At 38.1% G+C, this 25,771-nt stretch overlaps 1 protein-coding gene across 1 annotated transcript; it reads left to right on the forward strand.

Annotated features, from left to right (window-relative positions):
• The first annotated feature begins 2,727 nt into the window (after nt 1-2,727).
• Nucleotides 2,728-18,452, forward strand: LOC150081990 (chitin deacetylase 8-like). Its single transcript, XM_090380392.1, has 3 exons — nt 2,728-2,881; nt 11,499-11,823; nt 17,648-18,452. The coding sequence occupies exons 1-3, from the start codon at nt 2,728-2,730 to the stop codon at nt 18,450-18,452; spliced, it is 1,284 nt and encodes a 427-aa protein (XP_090236518.1).
• Nucleotides 18,453-25,771: the final 7,319 nt, after the last annotated feature.

Raw genomic sequence — 25,771 nt, forward strand, 5'->3', positions numbered from 1 at the left:
TCAGCCCATTGTGGCGCTCGTATACAGGCTGCCTGGTGCAGATACAATGAATTTCTAAACTTTTATAGCCGCGGATAACGGTACCGAATATAAAATAAGTTTTATTTATTTCTTACAAAATAAGAAAATTTTACTCAGGATCTCTTTAATTGTTTTGTCAAAAATAAGAAAATAAAAATTAAATCTTTGATTTAACACCTCCAGCAACGTAGCCAGCTGACAAAATGACACATTTTTGCCACTCCTGCCAAACTACAAATCTGACACAAAATTTGGCCTCATAAATTGGCGCATTACGATATTTCTTCTTAGTAGACTAAAGATTTCAAGTATTAGAAGCAACACAAATTGTCTTATGCAGAGGCAAACGAGGCTATGTTATGTTGTTTAAATTCTTCATCAGAGAACGTAATGCTAATGAGGCGTCAGTGCATCGTGTCACTAAATTAAATGTACTTTATGGTTGGTCTATTTTGCGAGACAGAAAATTTGTTTCCACGAGTAAAAAAAAAAAAAAACCATATAACTCTTGCCCAAGACTGACAAAGTTGACCAAGGTGTGAAAAAAGCCCATAAAAGTTCGGTGGGAATTATTTCTCAACTTCGGCTAGTGAATACATTTGTATCAAATCCAGACCTTTTCTATACTGCTTGAAAGGACAGAGACAGTATTCACGGTGCTACTAGAGGGGCACGAACTGAGAAAGAAATTCATACAGGGGTATTTTTCTGGCGATTCAAGTTTCAGTGAATCTTCCTTAGCAGTTTAGTCGGCACGATATATCGCTGTCAGCCACTCATTTGGAGAGATCTGAGTCCCTCTGATTCCCATCGACGACTGGAGAAAACGTGTACTGTACCAGTAATGTATTTTAAATAAATTATAATTTTTTTAATTAATTTTTTCTTTTTTTTTTTTTTTGATATTTTAGCGGAGAACGCAATTTTTCATTCTTGCCTGAAGTACTAAAATGGCTCGGCACGGTCCTGCGTCCTTTCCCCATTTCGGGTTGGTTTTTAATCCCACACAGCATGCAAATCGGCCTGTGTAGACTTAAAAACCGATGTCCTTTGTGAAGTGTGGAGGCACTTCACAAAAGATATTATTCGGACGTGAGCGACAAGCTCCGGTGCAGTTAAAATTATATCATTTGGGTGATGTTTCGATGACCCACAAAAAATTAACAATTGTTTTCTAAAGAAAAGAAGTGAAAAATAGCTTATTTCAGGCAAGAAAAATGTTATATATTTTGCTTCCATATATTATGTGTATTCTTATGATCGGTTTATGTTTTGCTTGATGCAAATCAGGGGGAGAGAACCACACAACCCTAGACCGAAACTGACTAATTCAGATAGGTTACAAGTCCGCAAAAATTCCCCCCCGTCTTAACAGGATTCGATCAGGACCTTTTTCCACACAGCGGGAAAGGAGTGCGAAAATCGCAGCCACTGTATTACAATCGAGCATTTATGAAAATAAATGAACCGCATTTAATGAATGTTCTTATAAAATAAGAGTGTAAATACAGTAATTTAATATATCAGCAAACATTTATTCATATTATAAGAGCTATATATATATATATATATATATATATATATATATATATATATATATATACACACACACACACACATATATATATATATACATAAACTGTATAGAGATTGTTAGGAAAGAAAGAATATGAAAAAGGAAATTTATTAACGAAACTATCGTGTCAACCTTAAATTACATGCCGGCTTTCTATATATCCACCTTATAGCTTCGCCATTTTTTTTTTTTTTATGATATTATTCTGCCTTGCCATGGTATGTACTTTAAGTTAGAAACAAAGGACACTATATTGTTGTCCTGTCACGCAATTCTGGTGGTTGACACTTGATAATCATTTTGTATTATAATTTTGGCTTATTTCTGTATCTATTTTTTATACTCCCTTATCTCTACGTCTTTTATTTACTTTTATTATATTATTATTATATATATACATACATACAGCTCCTATAATATCACATACACACACACAGACGCACACACCTATTTAATCTGAATCGATTAATCATTCAAATTGAGTCTAACGCAAAACTAAAATCTGTATAGATTACTAAGGCCTCGGTGCCTGTACAAAGAAAGTAGGAAGCAAGGCGGCCTATCACGCTCCAGTAAGCTCAATGTTCAATAATAAGCATCAAATATGCAAATATACAAACCCGATATGGCAGAAAATAAAAATAAAAAACAAATACCCCGGTACATCTGTTTTTGTTTTTATCAACCTGTTTTTACCCGTGACCGTGAAGACATTGTACACAGCACTATTAATTTTTCTTTCATTGAATAATAAAGAGAATTTATTTATTTAACTCCGTAAATGGGGTATAAGTGTGAGTATTGAGAACTAAAGCAACTAAGGCCATGAGGCGAAAGCATATATTATGTCTATAAATTGTGTGTATTCTATTGACGATTTTCCTATTTTCTGAACGCAAAAACTCGAGTTCCTGGGAGGTAAAGCCATATAGCCCTCTCCTGATACCGATGAACTCAGCTATTTAAAAAAAAAATAAAAAAAACTATAAAAATTTCTCGCGACATTGACGATATTTCAACCCGAGAAATTTCCACCCGGTCTACGTGTGGAGGATATTTGATTATATCCACTGTTCCACCTGCGAGGGCGTGAGCAGAGGAGGGGTATTTCGTTTCTATGTAATCGCTATATGGTAGATACAAATATAAAATTAGAGACAGTCATTACATTACATCTTTTACATTACTACCTTTTACACAGGAATCATTTGTCATCTAAAGCACCATACAGATTACACGAAGTAAGCTTTGAAAAGTGCTGTGGCGATCTTAAAAGTGCTCTTTGTAAGTGGACTACTGTTTTCGCAGAACCCATTTGGCCCACTACTTCAGCATTTTATCTGTTTTGTGCCCCCTAGGTTGGACACCCCTGAGTTAATATTTCCAGTTGCCGGAATCTCCACTTGTTTTATAGCAGATTTTCCCATGTTAATATCAATTTTATTTAGCCTGAATTTGCCATTAAATATGCTGTATTAAAGTAAAACTTTTCACTTTACGAAACAGAAAAAAAACAACAATTTTTTTTTTTTATATATTTAGGAAAAAAAACCTGTATTGTTAAACAAACTCGGTAGTGAAACTTCGATAAATCAATTATATGAAAAGTTTTGGCGTTGTAGGCTTCGAGATTACAAATTTTTTTAGGTTCAACTGTATTTGATGTTTTTTTCCAGTATATCTACAAAAATTTATAATCTATATATAATTTTTTTGAGAGACCTGCTTTCGCTTCGCTGTTTAGTTTTTATAATGATCCGTGTTACACGATCCTTTTTTGTGTTTCACCTTGGTGAAAAACAAAAAGGATCATGTAACAACGATCTAGTTCCTATCATTATTTCTTTCACATCTACTGCTCTGAAACACTGCAGTCACGATATGCATGATTTAAATAAATCATAACGATTGCTAAAGAATCAGATACTGTAAGTGCTAAAATTGGTGGAAAACAGCCTATCGCTCTTCGGTAAAGTGTGAAACAGGAATTCAAAATGATTAAATAAATAATTAAGTTGAAGTCAAGAAGGGGAGCCCTAGGCAGGGCAGGTGCAACTACATAAGGGTTACATACTTACGGTATGTAGCCCTTGGGGAAAACGAAATTATGGACGGCTTAGACTGCAGAGTTTGTGCATGACCTATATTTGAAATGTTTCTGAAAAGAAAATGGCAGCAAAAAGTTGTCAGCTTTTCTGGGAGAGGGGAAGCACAAAATATGCATCTGGGGCAGGGTTTCTTAATCAGTGGTACCCAGCCCACTGTACGTAATGTTACCATACATTACTGGTTGTGAACTCTACACTGTTAACTGAATTATTCCAGGGGATGAACTTGGTGGTGTTAATAATCAGGTCATGGCAAGAGTTGCTACGGCACTACAATTCCTCAAGGGAGAAACAAGTAATGAATGAAAAAAAGATAATAAAAAATACAAAGTTAAGAGGTTGTGTTTTAAAAGGTGAACAACTATGTCACGTAGACTGAACAAAAAGTGTACTTTCATGACGGGCTGAGTGCTGCTTATTTGATTTCGGCATGATTTTAATAATTCTTAGTAAAAATATAAAAATAAATAAAATAATAAATGATTCGGGTATTTAAAAAGGCAGATCGAATGAGACTTTCCGTCTGACAGTCCTATGAAGGATGGCAAATTCCAAAAGGGAACCGGAAGAGGTAGGGATAACAATGTTATAGTATAAAGAGCGAAAGGGGAAGATATATAAATGCATAACAATATATTGTAGTCCGTACTTAAAATATTTCTTCTTTTTTTCCCATTAAGCACAGCATGCTACTTGTTGGATTCTATCCTTTACTTTTCTTAGAGCATTTTAATTTTATATTTAAAGGGTGGGTTGCTAGCCCTTCTTTTCGCAGGTGGACTAAACTTTGCTCACCCCATCCCTCAACCTGTCTGGCTAAGATAGCCCTACCAGTTCAAGCACCCACCTATATAGCTCTCGGGGTATTTAAGGTACTCAAAACCTCTTGACTAAGATTATGTGGTAGTCCATAAGGAGGGTTTAAAGTAATGAATATTACGTATTATTAATTAACTTGAACTTGATTGTTTAATGGTTTGGTAGAATGGGCAAAGATGCCCCACCTTTGTATTTCTTAAACTGTCATTTTCTTGTTTTTTTATTTTCTACGCGAATTGACTCATTTTACGTCTTTCAAATTACGAAAAATTACATATTTCGTATTTATCTAACTTTTCGCGAAATGTTTTGAAACCGAAATGGAAGTATATGTAGAAAGTGTATTTTTTAAAAGCTAACAATGGCTGTTTGTTGTTTAGGAACCGAATATAGAATCGCGTTGCTACCTTGAGCTGTTTGTTTGTTATTTGGTTTTTAGGAGCATTAGCAACTAAGGCCATATTGCTCCGGGGATATGCAGTGGTCATTCCCTGACCTTTCCGCATCCTCCGTATTTGGTGGGCACGGGCTCGAACCCGGTCTAATCAAGAAGCGTGTACTACGCACTGCTGCTCCTGCTCATCTGTATACGGAGGCGCCCCACCTTGAGTATATATGCACCAGCTGTATGTAAAGCCCAGACAACGCCCACAAAATCTTGCTTGTATTTTTTTTTTATTTTATTTTCTCTTTTTTTTTGGTCAAGCAAAACGTTTTAATTTCGTATTTATTTGGTAGTTTCAGTTAACACATGTATTTGTATATAAATTAATTTTCATCTATAATACTGTATATTAAATGTCGTATATTAATTAATTTAATTTTTATTGAATTTTCTTATTTTTTTGTTTAATTCGATGTACAACTTCATTTAACTAAAATGAAAACTGGATATGATAGCTCTAGGTCCTTTCTTTTAAGACATCCAGAAGTAGCCATCAGAATAACCGAGGATCCGGGTACAGCAAGTAATGAATAAAAAAACATAATGAATAATAAAATTATATAAAGATCAGAAGCTGTGTTGCAAAAGGTAAACAACTATCACTTAAGCAAGAATCGGTCAAATGTTGCCAGATATTTTACCCTGCTTTTAAGAACAACCGCTGATAAACCAGATTGTATTTTTAATATGCAGTAATAGTAGCAGTAGCTTGCATCACATGTCTCCATGTGATGCAAGCGTATGAGCTTATGGAGCATCAGCCAAAAAAAAAAAAAAACAAAAAAAAAAAAAAACAATTTCACACATCCATTCCCTCTAAAAGTTTGCCCGGTTCCTCCTTCAATTTCCTTAAGCTGTCAACGTCCACAACGACAGATGGAAGCTTGTTCCAACAATTAACCACCTGCTGACTAAAGGAAAATTTCCGCACATCTATTCTACAACTGTCTTTCCTCAATTTGAATTTATGCCCCTTTAGGTTTGTAATCTGAGCAAGCGGAAGAATCCCATCAGAATTCAGTGCTCCACTCATTCAAGACCTTATACACCTCAATCAGATCACCTCGCAGGTGTCTAGTCTCCAGCCGCTGCAATTTGCAGAATTAAGCCTTTTCTTCATAAGACTATACTTTCGTTTCCCTCACCAATCTTATTGCCCTTCTCTGTACAGACTCAAGCAAATCTACATCCTTCCTAAAATGAGGCCTCCAGACCTGTACCCAGTACTCAAGGCATGGCCTAACCATTGCCTTATACAAAGGGATAATCACCTCCTTTTCCCTACTAGCAAAATTCCTGTATATCATTGACAATACCCCATGACCTGCTCTGGCAGCCTGTCTTTATTGCTCAGAAAACTTCATATCTGACTGCACAATTACTCCCATATCTTTTTCATTTTCTACCACCTAAGTGTAGTACCACACAATCGGTACGTTTCTCTGGGTTTACTTCTACCCACAGCAGTACTTTGCATTTGTCAATGTTAAACTTCGGTTGCCACCCTCTCAGCCCATCTGCCTAAATTTTCTAGATCCTGTTGCAGTAGTACACGGCCATTATGTCATTAACAACCCTGCCAACCTTTGTATCAACTGCAAACTTCGACACTAAGCCTGATATACCTTCATCAATATCATTGATAAATATACAAAACAACAGTGGGCCCAACACTGAACCCTGGGGACTTCACTAATAACATTAGTCCACGAAGAGCAGCGTCCATTGATTACCACTCTCTGTCTTCTCCCACTCAACTACCATTTTATCCATTGCAGCAACTTACCCTTAATACCATACTGCTTCAATTTGTACAATAGTCTTCCATGCTCAACAGTGTCAAAAGCTTTCCTGAAATCCAAGTATACGATATCAAAATTGTTTTTGCATTATGTAAGAGTTGGTTTAGAAGTGAAGTGAAGAAATGGAACGGAACGCAGAACTGCCAGTTCTACTTTTGCCCTGCTGACCTCTACTAACAGTAATGAACTCACTTTTGTTAATTATCCAGCTATCCAAATAACGAACAACATTCCGCACTTTCACATCACTTCAAACTACAACTAAGGTTAATTTTGCGAAGGTTCCTAGCGATTAACATTATTGTTAATGATGAATTGTGTCAAAGAATATTTTATTTCGTCAAAGAATTCTGTGACACAACGTTGAATCAGTCCAGTTTTGGCCTAAATTACATAAGGTATTCTCGTCGGTAGACTCTGAACCAATTTTTGATAACAGAGGATTTTGGTCCATTTCTTTTTCAACGAGCGGTTATTTTAGCTACTAATCGCTGGTGTGTTGAGTTGGCATGTAGCTGACGTTCCGTTTCATACCAAAAGTGTTCAGTAGGATAAAGGTGGAAGCTCGGCAGGTCCATGAAGCTTTTTCACGTTCACGTCTTCAAACCATGTCGTACTGTAACAGAAAAGGGCTCGCCCCATAATGCCGCTGTGAAAAGAGCAAAATTGTCCAGAATGTGCCAGTGTACCGCATGACATTCATTGTTCGGAAGACACGAACTAGGATCTAGGTGGCCTAGAACAACAGAAATAAATAAATCTTTATTCCTATCATGGAAAGTTGCCAGGGGTTTACAGTAAACGGATGCTACCAAGAAGAAAAATGTTACATGTAGAAAAATAGTAAATAAGCAAAACAAAGAAAAACAAAAACAGACACAATAAAACATTCAGTAATGGTACGAAGGTACAATATAATGAATTTGTGCACAGGGGCCTTTGGAGGACTGCAACAAATGTAGGTATTCCATCGCAGATGGAGGTGCTGAAGCAAGAAGCACAACAGTAAGTATTGAAAAGCTCACTACACATAGTTATGATGACAAGTCAGCGCTCGGGAGCTTGCGGTGAGAAGTATATTGAATTTATGGGATACCGGTTCACAATTTATGGGATACCTGGTTCCTGGGCAACGCGACGCTGTAACCCCCCTCTCTCTAGTGGACGAACCCACCGCTTGGCAGGTATATGGGTACACTGCATTCAAGTAGACGGAAAATCGATGGTAGTATGGATAAACGTCGTGAGTTAACCGACTTTGAAAGAGGGACGATAGTGCATGCCCGAAGCATGGGTCACACTATCGTGGAGGTGGTACAGAAATTGCACTATCCCCGTTCGATACGCCATTTTTGGAATTATATCTCATCGTGGACGAACGATGAGATGTTATTCTGGAAATGGTGGTGGGTGAATGTGGCCGTGAACGTCTGTCTCGCATTGTTTCAGCCAACCAGAAAGCGACAGTGGCAAAATATATATATTATTTTTAGGCCACCCGAATAATTAAATTCATCTGCCGTGCTGTATGTCTTATGTCTGTTAATTGCGTGGGTTCTACGGTCGATTTGTCTGTTTTGCTGGAAGAAAAAACCCATTTCTGGGAGTAAAACCTTGCTATCTACGCCTGAGACCGTCTAACTCAGCCACGGAGCGAAAAAAAAAAAAAAAAAAACCATTAAAGTTCCTCGCGTCATCGACAGGATTCGAACCCGAGCCTTTTCCACCCGGTGTGGGCAGGACAGTGACCATACCACTGTTCTACCCGCGCAGACCGAACGACAGTGGCATAAATCACCGCCGACTTCAACGAGAGAGGTGCCAGAAACGTTTCCACCATCAGGGGATCATTAGCCGTAATAGGCTATGGGCGCCGCCGACCCACCAGAGTCCCATTGCTAACATCATGGCACAGGACTCTACACCTCAGCTGGGCGAAAGAACATCGGCACTGGACCTTGGAGACGGGTCTCCTGGTCCGACGAGTCCCGTTTCCAGTTATTTCGAGTGGACGGGAGGATGCGTATCTGGCGGAAATCGCACGAAGCTGATGCACCCGTCATGTCAACAAGGAACTGTTCAGGCAAGTGGACAGTCGGTAATGGTCTAGGGCATGTTCAACTGGCACACGTTGGGACCTCTGGTATGTCTAGACGCATCTTTGAATGGTCCAGGTTACGTATCCATCCTTGCAGACCATTATTATTATTATTAGCTATATGGTGTAAGGAAGCCTGAGGCTTATGCTACATGAGCCAAAAAAAATCTGAATTACCCAGAGAGAGAGAGAGAGAGAGAGAGAGAGAGAAGCAGAAGGGAATCACCAAGAAAGAGAAGAATAATGATGTCTGCATCCTTTCATGGTCATCGGGCACCCACAGGGCAATAGCCTCTTCCAGCAGGACAATGCGCCTCCCCACAGAGCCGTGGTGACTAGAACATGGTTCGAAGAGCATTTCGCAGATTTTACCACCATGGAATGGCCTCCCCGTTCACCGGACATGAACTCTGTGGAGCATCTTTGGGATGCTATGGAAAGGTCTGTTCGAGCTTTGAGTCCTCCACCCAGGAATGCGACGGAATTATGGACAGCGATGCAAGCATGGATGGAAATACCAGTAGAAAGCTTTCGTGAACTAGAGGACTCAATGCCTCGCCGTGTGACTGCCCTTATCCGACCGAAAGGTGGGCCTACCCGTTACCTAGTAGATATCCCGTGATATCTGTCCACTCTTATAAACGTCATTAGAGCGGACAACACAGCTTATAGATTTATGACGTCTATAAGCTGTATTGGCGGCAAATTGATGAAGATCAGCATCGAGTCCTTGGATTCTGTCTAGTATCTAATCTGATTTTCAAGCACTAGATGCGATAAGGCGAGCCTGTTGGAAAGTGGTAGACATTCTGTCCAAATTTCACAGTTGGGGCGAAAGAGCCTAGTAAATAAGGTTTTCCGGGCATCCGCAACATGACCATCAGATTGAATAACCGTGTACCGTGATTTGTCACTCTATAGCACAACTGTCTCACTTTCCAGGGATCAATTAGGATGCACCAAGCGAGTCGACATTGTTCACTATATGCTGTAATGTTTGATATATTTCTATTGGTATATATGCTGCAGTTCTTCCCTAAAATCGATGTTATGCACTTCTCGAAGTATTGTCCTTGTATTAAATATCAGTTCTTGTGGCCCCTGAACACCCGATTGAGAGTATTCGACGAGAACTGACGGGATCTACATATCACTCTTTTGAGTGCCCTCAGGTCTCTTTCCGTTAGTTTCTGCGATTTACCCTAACATTTCCCGGCTGGAGTAGTACCAGGAAGTTTCCATTTGGTGATTTACAGGAGTGTAATATTTTAGTCCAATTCTTATTCGTTTTTACGTTTTCCATTTTGCTGCAGTGGAAGTAAGATTAATTGCTAATATGACATCCTATGATAATTAACGTTTGGAAATGATCAAGCTGAACTCCTCGACTCAACTACTGTATTTGTTGATTTACTTACTTCTAGGGGTGAACGCAACTACTTTTATACTTATTTCTGACACGTGGATAGAGGGTATAGCTTATTTTCCCCAAACCAATGGTGTCCGGATACTTTTTTGCAATATAGTATATTTGAATAACCTACCATCTTTCCACTTGAATTGCAATAAAATTAGAGGAATAATTATTTTCACCGCAATAAGCTCATCCACTGAAGAAGTGGCTCCAACATCAAACGGTAGTTTTAATTGATCTACTTTAGATTTTATTTATTCTCTCTCTCTCTCTCTCTCTCTCTCTCTCTCTCTCTCTTTTTAAAAGTACACCTGTTCACTGTCAGTTTCTGGCATTAGCATTATTATCTCTGTACAAAGGCAGTGAGAGAGATAAAGAAAAAAAAAAAAAAAAACAACTTCGGAAAGCAAAAATCGAAAAATTATTCGATGTGTAGGTAGTCCATCTCTAATCTTTTGCTGAGGGAGCGGAATGCCAAAAATTTTATGGAACACTGTTCTTAAACGTGAAAATAAAATTATATTATAATATTCACAATATTATATGCATTTATGATTTTAACATTAATCGACTCTTTTTCTATAACAATAAATTTTAAATTGCTTGCTAGTTGTTACTCTTTCATGATACAAGTGCAATATAACTTTACAGTCTACTAAATAAATTTTTCCTTAATGTTTAAAAATATCTCTTTATAACATATTTTATTTCCAGTCTAAAGAGTTCTTTCATTAAAATATATACTGTGTGGTGTTATCGATGTATCAAGTTAATGCGTAAAGATGAGGAATCCAACATTGATATATCATATCTCAAACAGTTTATCATGTTTCTAAGAGATAGTCGCCCTGAATTTAGGGCACCTGTCTAGAAAAGTGATTGGTGCAGAAAGTCTGTATGAGTCTACAGACAAGAGAATTGATATAGTTTAGCAACTGTCATCCAAGCACCTCTTTTTTGACATATAACAAAGAGATAGCGGTGAAAATTAAAGTTGAAAGTAAACAGTCAGATTACCGTTTGAAACGGCCATCCGGGAGATGGTAGCAGTTGTTTCTTTTCTAGATAACTTTGGATTAAAGTCCGATAAATGAGATATTACAGTAATAATTCACAACTCGACCATTACTTTTATATACAAACTATATATACCACACAAACCATTGAGTCGTTACACTAATAGCGTCAAAATGAAAATTATAATTATTTCTTTAGCTGTCACAATCTGCATTGCCTTTGGTGTCGGTGAAGAATTCGCATGTCCTGATCAGTGTACTGCTCCGTCATGTCGCTGCGCGAGCGTGGAAAAGCCTGAACACCTGAATCTTAATGAGGTGCCCCAATTTGTAATGTTGACATTCGACGATGGAATCACAATTGCTAACTACCCAACATATCAGAATTTGCTGTTGTCAGGAAGAAAAAACAAGAATGGGTGCCCAATCGCTGCTACATTTTTTGTAACTCACGAATACACCGATTATAGACTTGTCCATGAACTCTACCGCCATGGGAATGAAATCGCTACCCACACAATCAGGTACGTAAAGAGTGAATTTTAATAAAATGTCTTATATTCTAAAATTATTCAGACATCGATACATTCAAAAGAAATTATGAAAGTGGATAATTACTTAGAAATTAATAATCTATAGGCCCGACTTTGACTTTAGCAATGGCTGTAATTTTTCTGAAAACAGCAATTTAAGATAGTAAGTAGCTGATCTTTTGCTCGATTCTATTTTTTAAAGCAATCGTCAACTGTGCAGCCGAAGAGGAGCGTGTTTGCAATGCTCCACAGAATGATTCAAGTAACCTCAATTTCTGAGCTAACCAGTTGTGGTGAAGATGAAGTGGCCAGTTGTGGTGAAGATGAAGTTGTGGTGAAGATGGAGTGGAACGGGCCAGGCCTGTTCCACTCCATCTTCATCATAAGAGCTTATAGACCTCGCTTTGAGATTCGAAGTATTATCACATCGATAGACGTAAGGTTTTTCGTCCAGCAAACAGTATTAGCATTAGCATCAGTAGAGGTATATGATGCAAAAAAGCAAACTTATATAGCAGCAGCCAAAAAAAAAAAAAAAAAAATTAACGTTTCACCCATCCATTAATTTCAAATGTTTGTCTAGTTCTGCCTTGAATTTATTTAAGCTATCAACTTCTACAACTACAGATGGAAGTTTGTTCCAGCAATCAACCTCAAGCTGGATAAAGACAAATTTCCGCGCATCTGTTCTACAACTGTCTTTCCTCAATTTGAATTTATGTTCCCTCAGGAGACTAATCTGGGCAAGAGGAAGAATCCCATAAGCATTAAGCTTGTTCAAACCATTCAAGGCCTTATACACCTCAATCAGATCACCTCGCATGTGCCTAGTCTCCAGACACTGCAATTTGCAGAACTTAAGTCTTTCTTTGTAAGAGCAACCCTTTGTTCCATTCACTAATCTTGTTGCCCTTCGCTGTACTCGTTCGGGCAGCTCTACATCTTTCCTAAAATGAGGCCTCCAGATCTGTATACCATATTCAAGGTGTGGCCTGACCATTGTCTTATACAAGGGGATAATCACTTCCTTATTCCTGCTAGAAAAATTCCTGTACATCACTGAGAAGACACCATGAGCTATTCTTGCAGACTGTCTGCTCAGAAAACTTCATATTTGACTGAACAATTACCCCAGGTCCTTTTCATTCTCCACTACCACTAAGAGTGTAGTACCATACAGTTGATATGTTACTCTGGGGTTACTGCTACCCATATGCAGTACTTTACATTTGTCAATGTTAAACTTCAGTTGCCACATCTCAGCCCACGTGCTCAATTTTTTTAGATCCTCTTGCAGTAGCGTACTGTCATTAGTGATTAACAACCGTGCCAACCTTCACACCGTCTGCAAACTTGGAAATTAAGTCTGATATACCTTCATAAATATCATTAATAATGAAAACAAAGGGTGATTGTGGAATAGATATGAGGAAATTCACAAAGGAAAAGGGTGATTGTGGAATAGATGTGAGGAAATTCGCAAGCAGTCAGAGAGTATTGATTTTTGGAAAAAACTGCCATGTGGTGTTGTGCAGGAGGGTAATTAGAATAAATTTCAAAAAGGATTAGACAATTATTAGAAAGAGTGGCGAAATGAAGCGGGTAGAAACTTTTTTTTTTTTTTCGGATGTTGCTGCTGCTGTATAAACTTTACTTCCTTGCATCATTTTGCTGATACTAATATCTCCAAAGTAACTCTGTGCACCAACCCTCAAAATGCGGCTTCGTTGTGAAAATTAAATTTAGTTGAAATGAAGGTCTTTATCAACTTGCGCCCTGCACTGAAAGAGCATCTAAACATCTGAAATATTGTACCCTGGCGGATCTCAGAAGGGGCTTACAAGGCTGTTGCTATAGAGCTAGCTGTTTATTGGAAAGAGTTTCAATTCCAATCTTAGAGTGAGAATTAGGTATATTCCGGGCGAAGTTGTGTGTTAAGGAATATTACAGGGTTCGGTTATTTGTAATACGCTGATGTTAATCCAATTTTGAAATATAAATATTTCTGTGAGATTCTTCTGGATCTGGATATTCTCTAATAGCAATCTTATAATTTGTTTTATTAAATTATATTCATCATCATCGTCAGAAATTTTCGATCCACTGCAAGATGAAGGCCTCTCCAGCAACTTTCCAGTTCCTCCTGTTTTGTGTAATGGCCATCTCCATTTACTACCCACAAGCTCATAAATTTCATCTGTCCATGTCCGTCGTTGTCTTCCAGGTTTTCTTCTAGCTTTTCATAGGTATCATCCGGTTATTTTTTAGTCCATCTGTCATCATGTCTTCGAGCTACGTGTCCTACCCAAGGCCATTTTAGTTCTTTAGTTTTGATAAGAATGTCCTTTACTTTGAGTTTGCTGCCTAATCCATGTGTTTTGTCTTCTTATCTAACAGTCTGATTCGCAATATAATTCGTTCCATCCTTCGCTGTGTCGTTCTCAGCTTCTCTTCCATTCTTTTGGTGAGTACCCAAGTTTCACTTCCATAAGTCATGGTGGGGAGTATACGTTGGTTCATTATTTTATGTTTCAGACAAATTGGAATATTGCTCCTCAGTATGTGACTATATTTCCTGAATGCTATCCATCCAAAATTTATTCTTCTCTTGACTTCCAGCTATTTATTATTATTACAGACAATGACTTGTCCAGATAAGTATATGACTCCACCTTTTCAATTACTGCTGCTTTAATCATTATATCCCTTTCTGTGGCATATTTGTTCATCATTACTTTTGTTTTAGCCATATTCATCTTTAGTCCAAAATCCTTACTAACTCTGCATAACTCACTAAGATTTTCCTCTAATTCTTTGGGATCGTGACTTATGACCACAATGTCATCTGCAAATTGTAAATGGTTTAGGTACTCTCCATTCACATTGACTCCTTTCTGCGACCAGTCTAATCTTCTGAAAGCTTCCTCAAGGGCAGCTGTAAACAACTTCGGAGATATTGTGTTTCCTTGTCGAACTCCTTTCTCAATTTTAAATTTGCTACTGTCTTTGTCTAATCTAATAAAGGAGGTAGCGTTCTCATATATTTTCTTCAAAATCATAATATATGAGATATCTATGCCTTGTCTTTCCAGTACCCGAAACATTGCCTTATGCTGTATGGAGTCAAATGCCTTTTTCATAATCCACAAATGCCAGGCATAATGGTGTTTTATATTCATTTCCTTTCTCCATTAGCTGTGATATTATGTGAAGGTGATCCATAGTTGAGAATCCTGTCCTAAAGCCAACCTGCTCTTTCGGTTGATTCTCATTAAGTATTCTTTCTAATCCGTTAGTAATAACTCTTGTGAACAACTTGTAAATGTGGGATAACAAGCTAATTGGTCTATAACTTCCAATTTTGATTTATCTCCTTTCTTATGCAGCAAAAGTATGATTGCATTATTCCACTCCTTAGGCATCACACCTTTTCTAATGCATTTTGTGAAGAGTCTTGCCAGTTTTTGTGTCCTGTCTCTTCCTCTCAATTTTAACAACTGTACAGTAACTTCATCTTCCCCCGGGGCTTTCTGAATCTTCATTTTCTTCAACGCATGTTCTGCTTCATCAAGAAGGTATGTGTTACTAATTTGTGATCCATCTTCCCTACTGCTGGCATCATTCCCTCGCTCCTTGTACAATTCTCTATAGTAGTCTGCTGATAATTGAATTATGCCTTCTCTGCTATTAATAAGTACACCATCGCTATTCTTCAATTTCAGTATCATTTGTCTTTCTGCTTTACTGCTTGTGGCTGCTGATTTAAGTCATTTGTTTTCCCTTAATGCTTGTTCTTTTTTCTTGTGTTAAATCATCTTATATCCTCTCTGAGTCTCTTTCTAATGGCTTTGCATAACTCAGTATACTCAAGTTTCTCCTTGTCAGTGTTTTTCTTGCTCTCCATTTGTCGTCTTCTGTTCATCATGACAAGTGTTTCTTGTCTACTTTTTTCTTCTTTGGATTTATTTTTACTTAGAGATTTCTTGGGCTTTATCACGTTCAGAAAGTTGTAATATGCCTCATCGATATTTTGATCTTGAGCAGTCTGCAGAAGCTCAAACTTGTTCTTAAGTTACAGTACATATTGCTTTTTATCCTCTTCTGTTATCTCAAAGACTTTCGTATTATTTACTCGAGTCAGTTTTTTCCTTTCTTTTCTTACATTTATACAAATATCAAGTGTGCTTAACATTCTGTGATCACTTCCAACATTCACCTTGTTCAGGACGGTAACATCATTCACGATATATCTTCTGTTAGTGAGGATGATGTCGATTTCATTAGTTGTTAATCCATTTGGGCTCTTCCATGTCCACTTTCTGTTCTTTGAAAAAAGTGTTCATTACTAACAATCCTCGAGATTCTGCAAATTCCACAAGTCTTTCACCTCTTTCATTTCTTTTACCAGTTCCAAAATTTCCTATAGTTCCCCTTTCTGTACTGTTTTGTCTCTTTCCAAACTTAGCATTTAAGTCCCCCCCATAGTAATAGTGTGGCGGGTGAGTATTCTGCTCGTCTAGAAGACTCAATTTCTGTGTACGTTTCTTCAACCTCTTCATCATCATCATGGCTCGATGTTGGTGCATCAACCATTATAACCTTTACCTTGTACCTCTTAGAAATATTGAGTAGTAGTCTTGACACCCCTTGGTGATGTATTTTTGAATTCTAAAATGTTGTTTTTAAAATCTTTATGGACCAGAAACCCAACTCCACCTTCACTCCTTTCACTGTTTCCATTGGTGTACAGCAGATTTCCACTTGATAAACTTATAAGTGATTCATTTCTTCTTCTTCTTGTTTAAGCCAAACCGATGATATTCCAACTCACATTTTCTAATTCCTTTTCCAGCTCTAATATCCTGTCTTCACCGATGAACGATTGTTGTAACAGGCCAAATTCCGTTTCCGTGCATGGCAGCCTGGTCGTACCCAGAGATTCTTAGCACCCTCTTCTTCCACTCTAATCCTATCGCTGCCGTAAGAGTGAGAGTGAGAGCCGCTAGGGACTGAGGGCCATTTGTTTCGTCGTGCTGTCAAGTGTTGGAGGGTTTGGTCTTTTTCTCTTCACGCTGACCAGGCGTCTTGAAGAGAACCACTCTACACGTTCGTTGACACCTAAGTGACGTAACAAGGCTTACCATCGAGAAGGTGTGCATGAGTGGATTTTAGGGAGGCAGGAACCGGACTTCTCCTAAATCTTCTGAAATAGAAATATATTGGATCCATCAGTGTTTTAGACTGAGTGTCTGATAACACACAGAATGCCTGTTCCCCTCTAAGCCCCCAAAATATTATTATTATGGCACCGTATACATTACGTATTATGGTTTGCATATTTATTGTTTACAGGAGACACCAAGAGTTAGTCCCTGTCTCTCCCTGAGGAAAAAATCCTAGCCAGATTTCTCTTTTTTTTTTTTTTAACGCGATGACCATTCAAGTTCTGAGATCACCAACTTTTCCATCCTCAGTACCACTTGTTTTTAACAGCCACACTGTTATTGTGGCTGTTAAAAACATATTCATTTGGCATTGTTTGCTATTATTAAGTTTCTTACACACATATATACAATAGTGCAATGATACCTTACTTGTACTATTGAAAAATACGAACATGGAACTAACAACAAACACCATCGTAGTGCATAATGGGAGTTTACTGGATGAATGAATGAGTGATGACAGACAGATAATTGTAAATTATATACAGTATAGTGTACACAGAAAAATTTGTACTATAACAACTTTTCATATTCTAATTTTCATAAAATTACTAGTAGAAATTTTCTAAATATTTCTTAATTTTTCACAGTCATGTCGCAGATGTCGAATTCTGGAAAGCTGCCAATTACACCAGATGGTACCAGGAAATCTCCGGGATGAGACAAATTATCTCCAAATTTGCCAAAATTCCTCTCAAAAATGTAAATGGTTTAAGAGCAGCATTTCTGCAAACAGCAGGTGACGTTACTTTCGAAGCATTGAAAGATGCAAATTTTCTATATGATAGTTCAATGCCAACACTAACCTTCAGTGATCCTCCACTCTGGCCATATACTATGGACTATGGTTATGAACAAGATTGCCAAATTGAGCCTTGCCCATCTGACAGCTATCCTGGATTATGGAACATACCTATGGTTACTTGGTTTCAGAATATCACAATCAACGGAGAAGATCTACAGACACCTTGTTCAATGTTGGATAGCTGCATTCCTTATCCCACAACTGCAGAAGATACTTTCAATTATTTTGTTTGGAATTTCAATCGTCACTACACCACAAATCGTGCACCATTTCCAGTATTTCTCCATGAAGCCTGGTTAAAAAATGAAGAGAGAAAGAAAGGCTATTTTCAATTTGTTGATTGGCTAATTCAGAAAAATGACGTATACCTTGTTACAATCCAAGAAGTAATAGAATATCTGTATGGTCCTGTGTCAAATGAAAGTTATATACAAAAGCATTGTATGAAAGCGGCCCTCACTAAAAGCTGTAAGGCTTTCAATTGTGAATTTAAAAACACTCCATTAGGCAGCATTCGTTATATGGGATCTTGTGTGCGATGTCCAAAATACTACCCATGGCTTGACATTCCACTTGGTGAATTAAGATAAGAGTTATTGTTTAAATTTTGCACAATAAACAAAGCATTCAAGCTTTTATTCAATAAAATACCTAAATATTATTTACTGCTGCAGTTGTCTTGTTTAATCTGATTTATTGTGATAGTTATTCAGAATCATTTACAATAAGAACACTTTAATAACTAATGGGAAGAAATTATGTGATCTTTAAATTCCAGAAAAGAAACATGCTTTAAAATAATATAGTTTTTAATCTGATCACTGGAAATAAAAAAAGGAATAATTAACAAAGAAAATGAACAACCTTTCTTATGCATTATTTCATGAAGAATAAAAAAGGTTGTTTTTGTTCTTAATTAAGAGAACTGGTAAGCTCTTTAAAAAAAAAAAAAAGATATTTTACTGAATTTAAAAAAACAAGCCTCTCCATAAGCATTCTACTATATGCCCAAAAGGAAAACACAAAGAATACACTGGAGAATATTTCTGTGAGAAAATCTAAAATATATTTTTGGATAAAATTTAGACTTATATCCTAGCTGCGAGCAGATCTGATGCATTTGCACTAATTGTAAGCAACTTATATCCTATTAATACACTAAGTGATCACTGAATTATGACCACCTACCTTACACTTCGTAGGTCCTCCTTTTGCCCTCAGTATAGCAGCTATCCGACGTGGCACTGATTCAACAAGATGCCGGAAGCGTTCAGGAGGTATGGCCAACCAAGCTGTGTGTAATGCGGTCAGCAATGCAGGTACGGAGATGATTGGTGTATCCAGATGCCTGATATGCCTTTCCATAGTGTCCCACAAGTGCTCTATGGGATTGATATCGGTGGAGTTCGGAGGCCAATCGATATGCTGGAAGTCAGAACTGTGTTCCTATTACCATTCCTGCAAAACAAGTGCCCGATGGCTCGTCGCATTCTCATCTTGGAGGATACCATCGCCATTTAGGAAAAAGTGTAATATAGCGGGGTGTACACAGTCAGCAAGCAGTTGACGATAGTGGAAATCCCGTCGATAACGCGAGGAACTATAATGGGCTTTTTTCACTAAGTGGCTGAGTTAGTCGGTCTCAGGCGTAGATAGGAAGGTTTTTTCCTCAGGTTTTTCCGTCCAGCAAACAGACAAATCGACCACAGAACACACGCAATCAACAGACATAAGACACAGCATGGCAGATGAATTTAATTATTCGGGTGGCCTAAATATAATAGTTAGTTAGTTAGTGGAGACCACTGATACGTTGTTCCACATGCACCAGGGGTCTAAGTTCCTGCCAGTGAAACATGCCCCACACCATATAACCACCTCCACCGCCCTGCATTTTTGATACCAAGCATGGTGGATCAAGAGCCTCACGTTGTTGACGCCAAATCCGTACACGGCCATCCACGGTGTGGAGTAAATAACGTGACTCATCCGACCAGAACACATTCTTCCAGTCTTCTAACGTTCAACTTGCATGCTCTTTGCACCAGGCGAGTCTTTTATGCCGATCAACCTTGGTTAGGAGAGGATGCCGTAGGGGTCGTCTGCTGGTATAACCCATATGTGCGAGCGTGCAACGCATGGTCAAGCCAGATATTGTTCCGGGTTGGCCCATGTTTTATTGGGTAGTCAACTTTTCAACAGTGCTGCGCCTGTTCGCCTGTACGAGTCGTCGGACCCGGCGCTCACCTGTAATATCAACCTTTCGCTAACCTTTGCAGTTTTGCCGTCGGGTCGTTGTTTGACCATTTTGACGCCAGTCCTGGTCCACTTTAACTATGGCGGTTCTGGAACATCCCATCAGTTCGGTCTTTTGGGAAATCGAGGCACCAGCTCGTGGAGCACCCATAATCTGTCCTTTATCAAAGTCCGATAAATCTTTCCTTTTATCCATCACGGTCGGAATTTTACTACCTACTGAACCACTGACACCTTATCTATGCTACGCAGGTCGACTAACTCCGCACTCTCGTACCTCACGTGGTTAACGGGTCGCATTCAGTTTTCATAGGGGTGGTCATAATTCAATGATCAGTGTATAACTGAATGATACAGATTACACTTTCTTATTGCTGATGTTTAATTTTATAAACAGGATGTTTTAATAATAATGTCACATAATGCTTCATTCCCCAAAATGAATTGGAGAACGATGCCCTCTCCCCCCTAACTTGCATATACACTGGTGTTCAAAGAAAGTGCATCACCTAGGAATTTCACATTTCTAACCCTTTTTCGCAATGATATGTTGCATTAATAACTAGCAGCACAAATAGAAATATAAACAAAGATATTTATTAATAATTAAGGCTAAGCTAAGTAATATTTGACAGGGGCTCTCAAAATATTCCAAAATAAGCATTTGCAACCTTTATACAACAGTTTTGGTAAACACGACAGTTATGGCTGAAATGTTATCAGAAGCCCTCAGTTTGCTTCAGTTTATCATTTTAAATGGAAAACAAAATGAAAAGTTCACCATGTGCAAACTAATATTTAGCTGAACCGCCTCTGGCTCTGATGACAGCAGCACACCGTCGAGGCATTGACAAGATCAATTTCTGAAGATAATCAACTGATAGTTCAAGATTCCAAACACGAATTATAAAGTTCACAAAGGGTCTTTGGTTTCTTTCTGGCAACTGCAGATTCCACACGCCGCCAACAGAGTTCTATATAGGATTTAGGTCCCGGCTGTTTCCTGGCCAGCTAAGAGTTGTAATGGACCGTTCTTCCAACCATTATTTCACCTCAAACAAATGTAAACACATTACTGTCGAACCTCTAACGCACAAATGAAGCTAAAGTAACAAGAGAAGTGCCTACTTACACTTTTCGCCCGATGACAAGGAGCAGAGTCGTCCTGAAATATGCAGTTATTGGCAGGTTGAAATGGTCTCTAATGGTTGGCAGCAATTTGCCTTCCAATATAGCCAGGTATCCATTGGCATCGGAACCTTTTATAAACTACAGGTGACCTACTTCGCGATATGAAATGCACCCCCATATCATTTGGCTGGTAGGAAATTTCACTGTAGACACCATACAGTCTGGATGGTATTCTTCACCTCGTCTACGGCGAATCGTTTGTCTCCTACCAGAGCCATGCAGGTTGAATTCCTTCTCATTCGAGAAAATAACTGACCCACTACTTTGGGGTCCATTTGATCCATTTGGGGTCCTTACACCAAATTAACCCGCCCTGTTTCATTTTTTTTTTTGTGTGAGGAGGGGCTTCTTCTTAGGACGACGGGCTACAAGTCTATTTTTGAAGAGGCATCTTCTGACTGTTACTGCACTTGCTACCACTCCTGTATGTTCTTCCCATTCTCTTTTCAGCTCAGACGAAGAATCTTTATGGTTTTTAAGACATAAGTGCTTCAAAACCCGGTCCTGTTTCGGCATTGAGGCTCGTTTGCGTCCAGTTCCTGTTTTTTTTTCAATTCCTACTATTAGTTCACACTCTCCCTATATTTGTATTTATATATCTTGTTCTAATTTTCAATCGTTAATAAAATACTTTTTATTCATCCACTCAAGTTCAAATAAATTTTTTTAAACTTGTAGTGGATGACACTTGATGTTAATACAGTTTTTTCAAATATTAATTCATTAATTAAATTTAATTAATTAATTTTAGTTTTATATGAGAGAAAAAAATTTCTCTTACATAAGATATTTAGCAGGATATAAATTTAGGAATAAATACCGTCAGTGGCGAAGCGTGTAGATCGCTGGAAAAAAATTTCTTTTTTAGATTCTTTTTTCATTCTGGGTTCTAGTCTGAGTCAAGGAGGGAACAAAATGGAAAATGAAATATGTGAATAAAAATAATAGTCCAACACCATATATAGAAAGGAAAATGGAAAATTGCAAGGAAATTCGCTTTCTATTTTGCCACTTAATATTGTGATTCTGTCATATTCAGTAGTAGGGAAAATCATGGAGGCAATGATCAAGGGTGGAATTCAGGATCATTTGGATCGAATTGAAATTCTCAAGGATACTCAGCATGGTTTTGTAAAGGGAAAATCATGTTTAACAAATCTGGTTCGCTATTTCGAAAGGGTCACTCACGAGCTGGATTTAGGGAATAATTTCGACATTGTTTATTTAGATTTCAGCAAAGCTTTTGACTCAGTCCCACATGAGCGGTTGCTTTATAAGCTAGAACAGGTTGGAATCACTGGGAAAATCCTTAGATGGATAGAAGGATGGCTTCAGGGCAGGAGGCAGAAGGTTGTGATAAATGGCTATTCCTCAGATTGGGTTGATGTAAGAAGTGGGGTTCCCCAAGGATCAGTATTAGGACCACTGTTGTTTTTAATTTTCATAAACGACATTGATGAAGGGATAGAGGGCGTGATGTCTAAATTTGCAGATGATGTTAAAATTGGTAGAGTAGTTAATGATCACTGTCAAGCTGAGCTTCTTCAGAGAGACCTAGATAGACTTCAAGAATGGTCAGAAAAATGGCAGCTGTGCTTTAATCCAACAAAGTGTAAGGTATTACACCTGGGAAACAGTAATCCCAAAATAACTTATTCACTTGGCGTATATTTTGTTCAACTAAACCCAGTACTGGAGGAAAGGGACTTGGGTGTTACGATACGGTCAGACATGAAATTCTCTGAGCATTGTAAACAGGTTGCAAGGAAGGCCCATGGTGTGCTATCGATGATCTATCGAACTTTTGCAAGTAGAGATAGGGACGTGATAATCCCATTATATAAGGCTTATGTTAGACCACACTTGGAATACTGTGTTCAAGTATGGAGACCGCACCTAAAGAAAGACATCGAGCTTCTTGAAAGAGTGCAGAGAAGGGTAACTCGCCTCGTGAGATCGGCAAAAGGGCGTCCTTATGAAGAAAGACTTCGAATATGTGGGTTGCAGAGTTTGGAAACTAGACACCTTAGAGGAGATTTGATTGAGGTGTTTAAGGCTCTGAGAGGCATCAGTAAAATGAATGAGGACAAAATTTTCAAGATTATAAATGATGCTAGAACTAGGGGACATAAATTCAAGTTACGGGGGGAAATGTTTAGATTGGACTGCAGGAAGTTTTATTTTAGCCAGCGAGTTATAAATTATTGGAATAAGTTGCCTTCATGGGTGGTAGAGGCCGACAGTTTGGGGAAATTCAAAGGTCATCTGGATAGTACTTTCGGGTAAGGGAAGCGCATAGGATGATAGGATTAATTTCCTTTTTATTTATTTTTTATTTCATTTTATTATTTTTATTTATTTATTAATTATTATTATTTATTTATTTATTTAATTTTTGTTCATTTTGTTCGGATTTTTTTTTTTTTTTTGGCTGGTGCAGCATAAGCCATAGGCTTTCTTGCACCATACGGCCGTTACTAATACTAATACTAATATGTATATACATATTTATATTAATTGTAATTATTTAATAAAAAGTAACTAAAATAAAATTTTTCTTTGTTGACCTAAGTAGGAATTGACTTTAAAAAAATTTTTTTTATATTACTTGTTTCCTATCAGCAGAACCAGTATTCTTGAGTTTGGAAAGAAACTACTCACTGTCGACTGATTACAAGACACTCTATAAGCAATATGACGGGAAGAACATCCTACTCACGTAAAACAACAACAGCACTCTTTCTTCGTGGTATCAACTGCACGTAACTCGCCATTCTGGCACAAGCAAGACTGCAACTCTTGCAGAGCGTGCTTATATAGCTGAAAGTAACAGCTGGTGCAATATTATGTCATCACCTATGAGTGCCAATCTTATCTGATGCAATCTGTAAGAAATATTGCCATATACTTACGTTATTCGGACGACAATCAGAATTTTAAGGAGTGATGCACTTTCTTTGAACACCAGTGTAGTTACTCCATCTGTTTATGACTGAAATGAATAATCAAAACTTAACTGAAAGGTTAAACTTTACAAGCAGGTACCCCTTCCGTGGATCTTTGCGGCAAGCAATAATTGACAAATGTAGAGTGTAGAGTGTGTTTAGTGTCAAACGGCACCAGGGGTTTACCCCTTCTCCGCGTGCTATACATTGTGGGTGTGAAAAAGAACACTGTCAATGCCAGAGGTTTAAAAGTGTATGGATTTTGTACATGTGTAGTGTGTGTACCGTTGTTCCTCTGGTCATTTAGCCGCTGGGCCCCAAATGGGACCCAACGTTGTTCACACTCTGCCTCGTGGAGGCAGACTAGGTACACCACTATTATAGTTATTTACTCTGGCAGGGCCTGCCACCTAATTTCCTTAGATTTCAGTGGCTAGGACCTTAAAAAAAAAAAAAAAAAAAAACTGTTATAGTTATGGGTCAGCCAAAAAGAAGTACTATTTATGCAAATAAATGTTAAGTTTTTGGGTGTAGGACTCAAGCAATTTAACAACGATTCGGACACTAGTAATTATAATTAAAAGAAAGAGAGAGAGGGGCGGGGAGACTGAAGGCTGGGGCTAAAAGACAGAAATAAGGGGTCCATAGAGAAGATGACCCCCAAATCAGTGGAGCAGGCCCATGCCCCACCAGAAGGAAGAGAGGGGCGGCAAGGGGAGGAGGAGCCCAGAAGTCACCTCCCCCTCCCGCCCGGGGAGTGGAGCCAAAGGGCCACGCAAGGGAGCGTGGCTTAAAAAAAAAAAATAAATAAAATAATAAATAAAAAAATAATAATAAAAAAATAATAAAAATAATAAAAAAAAATAAATAAATAAAAATAATAATAAAAATTAAAAAATAAAAAAATAAATAAAAAATAAAAAAAATAAAATAAAATAAAAAAAATAAAAAAAATTCTATAGAGTCCCAAAGGAAGGTCTTGTATCTGGGTGAGAGCCAGTTTTGTTGAGTTCAAGGATGGTTAGTTTAGTCGTGGTGCCTGTTCTTGATCCCTGTAGATAGCAATAAGTGTCCTCCTTCGGGTGAACAGTCCCTGGGCGAATTTTGTCAACTCCTTATACTCCTCTTGCGAGTCCAACAGGTTTGATTCCCTATCGCGAGAGAAGTAAGTCAGCTTTGTCATCAGGAGGCAGCGGAGATCCTCATAGTTTTCACAGTTGTACATTATGTTGAGACTGTCTCCATTTCCCCACAGACACAGCGGGGATCGTTTACTAATTTAAAACTGTTTAGTTTGGCATTCAGGGCCCCATGACCTGTTAAAAGATACGTAGTGTACAGTCCAGGGTGAAACCATGATAGTGCTTTTGTGTAGCTCCTCCCAGTTATTGCTCTGACAGGCTGCTTAGCAAACGTAGTTCCTCCCACCTCTGACTTAAGTGAGGCACTTGCCACATGCGCCGCCAAAATAGGCACTGCTAGATGCGCCACTGCATATACAGGGTGATTCACTACCA

Source organism: Mastigoproctus giganteus, chromosome 8 (genome assembly GCF_048544385.1).
Source record: "Mastigoproctus giganteus isolate SK-2022 chromosome 8, ASM4854438v1, whole genome shotgun sequence".
NCBI classification, from domain to species: Eukaryota; Metazoa; Arthropoda; class Arachnida; order Uropygi; family Thelyphonidae; genus Mastigoproctus; species Mastigoproctus giganteus.

Bases quoted from the DNA above. Each gene is read 5' to 3' on its own strand.
- LOC150081990 (XM_090380392.1), top strand. From the start codon at position 2,728: ATGGTAGATACAAATATAAAATTAGAGACAGTCATTACATTACATCTT. The intron at 2,882-11,498 runs GTAAGTGGACTA...TTATTTCTTTAG, and splicing joins CGATCTTAAAAGTGCTCTTT to CTGTCACAATCTGCATTGCC. The intron at 11,824-17,647 runs GTACGTAAAGAG...AATTTTTCACAG, and splicing joins ATCGCTACCCACACAATCAG to TCATGTCGCAGATGTCGAAT.